The following is an 8,096-nucleotide window of genomic DNA, read 5'->3' on the forward strand; positions in this document are numbered from 1 at the left end:
GAGTGGGTGCACCTGCAGCCAAGGCTCAAAGAGCTTTGTAACACTTGCCGGAGCAGGGCAGAGGCCAGGCCAGAGGCTGAGGGCCACGAGAGGCGTGCCTGTGGGCGTGGCCGAGGGGAGGCTGTCCTGATGAAGAATGGTATCCTGAGAGACTCCTGAACCTGAATTGTGACCTGTTACTTCCCTAATAAACCCTGTAATTGTATTATATGTGGGTGTTGAGGGGGAAGATCATTAAAAAGACAGGAAAGGAAGAAAAGACAAAATGGATGTCTGAATCGTGCCCTTGAACAGAGAGTAGCTAAAGCGAATGGAAGAAATGACAAGATAAAAGAGCTGGACAGAAGATTTCAAAGGGCAGCTGGAGGAGACAAAAGTGAAATACTATCATGAAATGTGCAAAGACCTTGAGTTGGAAAATCAAAGAAGAACACACAGCATTTCCCAAGCTGAAAGAACTGAAGAAAAATTCAAGCCTCAAGTTGTGACATTGGGTAAAATATTGAACAATGCAGGAAGCATCAGAAGATGGAAGGAATACAGAGGCGTCGTACAAACATTCAACAGTTTCTGAAGGCAGCATGTGATCAAAAACTGATGGTACTGAAGGAAGAAATCCAAGCTTGCAAAAAACAAGGCTCCAAGAATTGATGGAATACCCACTGAGATGTTTCCACAAAAAGATGCAGTGCTGGAGGCACTCACTCATTTATGCCAAGAAATTTGGAAGACAGCTACCTGGCCAACCGACTGGAAGAGGTTCATATTTGTGCCCATTCCAAAGAAAGGTGATCCCACAGAATGTGGAAATTATCGAGCAATATCATTAATATCAGATGTAAGTAACATTTTGCTGAAGATAATTCAAAAACAGTTGCAGCAGTTCATTGACAGGGAACTTCCAGAAATTTGAGCAGGATGTGGAACAAGGGATATCACTGCTGATGTCAGATGGATCTTGGCTCAAAGCAAAGAATACCAGAAAGATGTTTAATTGGTTTTATTGACTATGCAAAGGCATTCGACTGTGTGGATCATACAAAATTATGGATAACGTTGAGAAGAATGGGAATTCCAGAACACTTCATTATCTTCATGAGGAACCTGTACATAGATAAGGAGACTGTCGTTCAAACAGAACAAGAGGACACTGCATGGTTTAAAATCAGGAAGTCTGTGTGTCAGGGTTGTGTCCTTTCACCATACTTATTCAATCTGTATGCTGAACAAATAATCCAAGAGGGTGGATATGAAGAAGAACACGGCATCAGGATTGGAGGAAAAATCATTAGCAATCTGTGATCTGCAAATGACACAACCTTTTTTGCTAAATGTGAGGATGACTTGAAGCACTTACTAATGAAGATCAAAGACTACAGTGTGCAGTATGAATTACATCTCAACATAAAACAAAAATTCTCACAACTGGACCAATAAACAACATTGTGACAAATGCGGAGAAGATTGAAGGTGTCAAAGATTTCATTTTACTTGGATCCATAATCAACACCCATGGAAGCAGCAGTCAGAAATCAGACATTGTATTGCACTGGGCAGATCTGAAAAAAAAAAAAAAAAAATCACTGCCATTGAGTCGACTGTGACTCATTGAGACCCCTTCTTGGGTTTCTGAAGCGGTATCTCTACAGAAGTAGATTTCCCAGTCTTCCTTCTGAGGAGTGGCTGGTGGATTTGAACTGCCAGCCTTTTGGTTAGCAGTCAGATGCCTTAGGCACTATGCCACCGGACCTCCGTCTTTAAAGTGTTTAAGAGCAAAGATGTCACTTTGAAGACTAAGGTGTACCTGACCCAAGTCAAGGTATTTTCCATCGTCTCATATGCATGTGAAAACTGGACAATGAATAAGAAAGACCAAAGAGGAGTTGATGCTTTTGAATTGTGGTGTTGGCAGAATGCTGAAAGTCCCACGGACTGCCAGAAGAACTAACAAATCTGTCCTGGAGGAAGTGCAGCTGGAATGCTCCTTAAAAGTGAGATTAGCCAGACTTTGTCTGTCATACTTTGGTCATATTGTCAGAAGGGACCAGCCTGTGGAGAAGGATAGCATGTGTGGTGAATGGAGGGTCCGTGAGAAAGGGGAAGCCCCTCAATGAGATGGACCGACACAGTGGCTGCAGCGATGGGTTCAAGCACAGCAAGGGTTGCGAGGATGGCGCAGCACCGGGCAGGGTTTCGTTCTGTGGTACAGTAGTTGCTATGTTGACTCATGGCACTTAACAATAATAACACCAGTCCAATTAACCACGCTGTCCCATGAGACCAGGACTGGAAACCTCCAAAGCAGGGAACCAAATCCCATGAGGTGTTTGGTTGTCCATGAGCAGCTTCGGCAGCTACTTCTTATAAACAGAGCTATCGCACTACTTTCCCCAATCAGTAAATCTGAGTCTTTCTTCCCAGCCTCCTGTGGGAGACAGACCCATAGTTTTGTGTGAGCAAACAATTTAAAGGAGGGGCCGCGTTGAATTACACATGGAGTGTGATTAAAAGAAGACACTGGTTTTTTGAAACGTGGTGGAAACCTATCTGAAAAGAAACAAAGGAAAAAAGAAGGTGCTCGCTGCGAGGCTCTCACCAGGGCCCAGTTGGAGGACTTCACGCCCAGATGCCTCACTGCGCATGCTCGGGGCGCGTGTTTGGCTTGGCACGGGCGGTTCTGCCCCCTGGGAACAGGTTTGCTCTCAGTGCCAGCTCAGACGCCTGGCTGGTTCTTTGCACTAATTCTGAGAGAACTGTCTCGGAACCATGCACCGCTAAGCAGACAGGAGCGAAGCAGCCCGCTGTGCTCCGAGGTTCCCAGGGGCGTCGCGTGCTGCTGAGGTCACAAGAAATGGTCGAGGGCAGGACTGCTGTTCTGTGTCTGCAGGTCGCTGTCCTGGGAACGCCTTTTCCTGCGGGAACAGCCAGTGCGTGAGCAAGGTGAACCCCGAGTGTGACGACAGAGTGGACTGTGCCGACGGCTCCGATGAGGCCCACTGCGGTCAGTCTGGCCTGGATCCCAGGCCACGCCCCCTTCCCAGGGTCAGCTGACCCCACATGGCCCGAGGCCCCACCATGACTGCAGTTGTTGCACAGACCACCTGAGGTGGCCCTGGGACCCCACCACGGATCCCGTGGTTGGCATAGACCATCCAGTGGCCGAGGCCTGCAGAATAAATGCCACAGACCATCTGCCCCCCCCACCCTAAATCTGCCCACGGGGAGTGGGGGGAGGGGTTCGCACTGGTTACTGGGGGACATCAAGCGCAGTGATGCGGCTGCGCTGACACGTGTGCCCGGCGGGCTCTGGGTGCTGGGGCGTGATCTCCTCTCTCGCAGACTGCGGTTTGCAGCCCGCCTGGAGGACCGCTGGCAGGATCGTGGGCGGCGCCAAGGCGGCCCCGGGGGAGTTCCCGTGGCAGGTCAGCCTCCGCGAGAACACCGAGCACTTCTGCGGAGCCACCGTCGTGAGCGCCAGCTGGCTGGTGTCCGCCGCCCACTGCTTCAACGAGTAAGGCCTGCCTCGGACGCCCTCCGCTCGCACCTCCACCGGGCGGCGTTGAGCACCGCTCCTCTGCACGTTTATCTGCCAGTCAGTGCAGGCAGTCCCTCATCCTGATAGTTGTTGAGCTTCCGAAGAGCGTGTGTAGGGTTGGGGGGCCGTAGAGGCTCAGTGGTAGAATTCTCGACTTCCATGCGGGAGACCCGGGTTCGAGTCCCGACCATGCACCTCATGCTTGGCGTCCTCCAATCTGTCCACGGAGGCTTGCTGTCCAGGCTTCAGCGGAGCTTCCAAACTCAGACACACTAGGAAGAAAGGCCTGGCAGTCCTATTCTGACGCCTCATTGCCCCACCTAAACCCGGCCTTGGCAGGTTCTGTCTTTCTTTTAAATGTGGATAATTTGTTCACGGTGGATGCTCATGTTGACTTTTTTTACCATATGACATCACAGTAGGATGTGTCCTGTTGACTGCGTTTTTTTGGCACCCTCGTACAGCACATCACTCTCCTCACCCCAATCCCAGCCCAGTGGGATATGATTTTTATTTTAAATTTTAATATTTTGTTCATCATGGATATTTTTGCATTCATGATTTTTTTTTTCAGCCTTACAATATTATCTGTGTCAGTGATGGGATTTAACATTCGTAGTGGTTTGAACCCACCAGCTGCTCCATGGGAGTCACCCTCTTTCTGTTAAGAGGTGTTGTTGTTGTTGTTGTTGTTGTTGTTGTTATGTGCTGTCGAGTCGGACCTGACTCATAGCGACCCCTCCTTGGGTTTCCGAGGCAGTATCACTACAGACGTAGATTGCCCAGCCTTCCTTCCGAGGAGTGGCTGGTGTGTTTGAACTACCAGCCTTCTGGTTAGCAGTTAAGTGCCTTAGGCACTACACCACCAGAGCTCCCAGAATCGACAGTAATGGGTTGTTAACATTGGTGCCTGTTGTGGTTACCTAGTGCCACTCTGACAAGAAATATACCACAAATAGGATGGCCTTAACAAACAGGAGTTTATTCTTACAATTTGGAGGCTTTAAGTACAGGTTCAAAGTGCCAGGCCCTAGGGGCTGGGTGAAAGCCCCTCAACCTTGGGGTCCAGCTCTGCCTCCTGCTCCCGGCCCACTGGAGCTAGAGGCATTTCTTCACTCAGACAGCTGCTGGCTGCTGAGGCTGACAAGCCCAAGGTTGACAAGTAAAAAGGCACAGTCCTGATGATACCAAACCACACAGCAAGCCATTAACTTAAGTCCACTGAAAGTCGCAAGGTTGGCAGAGCATGGCAAGCTGCTGAATAACGACACAGCTACATGCAGAGTCGAAGCATGCCAAAGGCTAGAGACCATTCCCAAGACTTTTCCTTAAATACAGGAAGCAGCCCACATCCCAGAGGCAGCTACCCAGCTGCTTGTGGTAGATCCTACCATGGAGTTGATTGCCAGTCTCATCATGGGGAATAACTACCACCAGCTGCCTAGCCACTCAGCCAGGCCCAGCCAAGTTGACACACAAACAACCACCACAGTGCCCACCCCAGTCGCCTTGCCCTCCACACCCCACCTGAGCCTCATCTCCTGGGGCTCTGAGCTGCGGTCTGCCCTGCAGGTTCCAGGACCCATCTGAGTGGGTGGCCTACGCAGGCACCATCCACCTCAGCGGCTGGGAGGCCAGCGCCGTGCGGGCCCGGGTGGTGCGGATCATCAAGCACCCCTCCTACAACGCCGACACGGCCGACTTCGACGTAGCGCTGCTGGAGCTGGCCAGCCCGCTGCCCTTCGGCAAGTACATCCAGCCCGTGTGCCTCCCGGCGGCCGACCACGTCTTCCCCCCCAGGAAGGAGTGCCTCATCTCAGGCTGGGGCTACCTCAAGGAGGACTTCCGTAAGCACCTCTTGTTAACCTTTGATGCCTGTGTGGCTTCAGAGTGTTGCCCGGGGTGGATAATCAACCAGAGACAAAGGCACAGGACTAGGTGGTGATGGCCACCACTGCCACCCATCCCAGTGAGGGCCACCATACACGAACCCTGAGAGAATGGGAAAGAATGAAACAGAACCCCAAATTCCTAAAACAAAACAGATCTGCTACACTAGCTGAGCCTGGAGGGCTCCCCAGGACCCCCGCCCTGACATGATCTTCAGACCTTGAATGGAAGCTAACCCCTGAGGTGGTGACCTTGCAGCTAAATAACAGACTGGCTCACAGAGTAATGCATGTCACCCATAAGTACTGTGCTGCTTTAAGAAGTCACTTCCAGGAGACCAAACATCAATAATTACAGTGAAACAAGAATGTGTAAGGGGCAGGGAAGCTAGATTAAGGGAAATGGGACCACCAGTAAGTAAGTAACCCCATGCTTCCCCTGCTCACTGGGTCCTCCATCCCTGCAAGGGATCTTCCATTTGAAGACAGGCTTGGGTTCTGTAGGAAGGTGCTGTGGGGTGGGGAGAAAGACAGATGCCAGCCCCAGCTTGAAGCAGAATCGTTGATGGGGGAAAATGTGGAATTGGTCACTACGGACGAGCAAGGATGAGAAAGACCTTGCTTCCTGGGTGATCCAACACTGGACAGCAGAAGCAGGGAGACCAGCTGGGCGACCTGGGCAAGGAACACTGGTTGCCCGGCTCTGAGGCGAGGCGTGGGCAGATTGTGGGTCTCCTTGGGGGTCGAGTCGATGGGCTTCAGGAGAGGGTGGGCTTGAGCCTTAGACCTGGAGCGCCTGCGAGGGTGGAGCTGGCGTCCCCTGGACCAGGGAGGCCGAGAGGGAGCAGGGTGGCAGGGGAGCTAGGGGCTCAGGGTTGGTGCGCTAAGTTGGACACCTCTTAGCTGTCTGGGTGAAGAGTGTTGGCAGTGGGCATTTCAGGAGTCTCCAGGGTGTGCAAACAGTGAATGAAGACTGCTTACCCAAAGGCTGGCAGTTCAAGTCCACGGCAGTCTGCTTCTGAAACTCCAGCCCCTGAAAACCCTATAGAGCCCAGTTCTCCTCTGATACCCACAGGGTCGCTGCGAGTCAGAGTCGATTCAACCCACTGGTCTACTTGTTTGTTTTCTGTTTGCTGGCCTCTCAGCTGGGTCTGCTAGCAGCCCTGTTTGTAGCTGGGGAGACAGGCTCGGGGTGACATCTCTCAGGCCCCAGAGCCTCACGGCCTGGCTCTCCCTGTCCTGGCAGTAGTCAAGCCGGAAGTGCTGCAGAAAGCCACCGTGGAGCTTCTGGACCAAGCCCTGTGCAACAGTCTTTATGGCCACTCACTCACCGACAGGATGGTGTGTGCCGGCTACCTGGACGGCAAAGTGGACTCCTGCCAGGTGAGCCCTGGTGCCCGGAGGCTCTGGGCACCGCTCAACAAGCCTGCAGCTAGTGGCTACCACATAGCTTTAGAATGTTCAAAAACATTTGGGGGGGAAAAAAAAGGGCCTAGAATGTTGTAGGGAAGATGGGAGTGTTCTAGAACAGAAGCATGCGTTCTAGAATGTTCTAGATCAGCAAGGGGGCCAGTGACAGCTCCCTAGGTTCTGCTTCTGCTCCTCCTCAAAGGAGGTTGAGTCCCCACCCCACCCTCCAGAAAAATGCACCGACAGGCTCACGGACACCTATTCCTGAGGACTCCTGAGGGGACTGGGGCAATGGGGTACCAAGATGGTGTTGGGGTCAGCCGTGCTTTGTTCTTCCTATAGCTTCACCTAAGCGACCACAGTCGGGCACGCTGACAGACGGGTGTGGGTGAGGATTCCAAAGAAGCTCAACTCCAGTTGGGCCCCAGTGGCCTCAACAGGGTCCCTGTGCCTGTCAATAGCTCTCATGTCCAGGGTGGGGGCCTGGAGACCCCACACACAGAGGAAGCTTAGCTTTGCATCCAGGGCCTGACCTGGATTTTTTTTTTTTCACTTGATTTTTTTTTAATGTAGCATTACAGTCGTATTTATCTTGGTGACTGGGATTTGAGGCACCCACCGTAGTGTATGTAAATCCACCTGCCTACCCCCACCCCTCTTATGAGGGCAAGGGAGCCCCTGGGGGTGCAAGTACTAACTGAATGGTTGGCAGCTTAAACTCACCCAGACGCCCCACCAAGAAGGGCCTGGCAATCTGCTTTTGAAAGGTCACAGCCTAGAACCCCCATGGAGAGTTCTGCTCTGCACGTGTGTGAGGCCCAGGAGTCAGAGTCGACTCCACAGCAGCTAATAACAACATGAGTAGGGGCTGTTCCCCGACCTGGTCAGCCTTTGGTGCTGAAGACACCTTTAAGATCCCATGTCCCAACTGTCACGTTTATTTTATTATTTTTGTAATTAATATTACTGCAAAGCCCGCTCCCAGTACTCAGAAAAGCCTGCTCTGGTCCACATGCTCTACACGCAGCAAAGCCCTCTCCAGTCCACATTACTGTATACACAACAAAGCCCGCTCCGGTCCACATTACTGTATACACAGCAAAGCCCTCCCAGTCTATCTTGCTATGTACATAGCAAAGCCCGCTCCTGGTCCACGTGACTGTATATACAGCAAAGCGTGCTCCAATCCACGTTACTGTACACGCAGCAAAGCCCGCTCCGGTCCACGTTACTGTACACGCAGCAAAGCCCGCTCCGGTCCA

At 51.8% G+C, this 8,096-nt stretch overlaps 1 protein-coding gene across 1 annotated transcript in view; it reads left to right on the forward strand.

Annotated features, from left to right (window-relative positions):
* TMPRSS9 (transmembrane serine protease 9) overlaps positions 1-8,096 on the forward strand; it is a 47,716-nt gene that overhangs the window by 12,689 nt on the left and 26,931 nt on the right. The window contains exons 6-9 of the mRNA XM_007951072.1: positions 2,888-3,001; positions 3,340-3,511; positions 5,108-5,382; positions 6,671-6,807. Coding sequence (XP_007949263.1) covers positions 2,888-3,001; positions 3,340-3,511; positions 5,108-5,382; positions 6,671-6,807 — 698 coding nt within the window. The remainder of the gene's footprint in view (positions 1-2,887; positions 3,002-3,339; positions 3,512-5,107; positions 5,383-6,670; positions 6,808-8,096) is intronic.

This window comes from Orycteropus afer, unplaced genomic scaffold, assembly GCF_000298275.1.
Source record: "Orycteropus afer afer isolate SDZICR_OR568_19922 unplaced genomic scaffold, OryAfe1.0 scaffold00291, whole genome shotgun sequence".
NCBI classification, from domain to species: Eukaryota; Metazoa; Chordata; class Mammalia; order Tubulidentata; family Orycteropodidae; genus Orycteropus; species Orycteropus afer.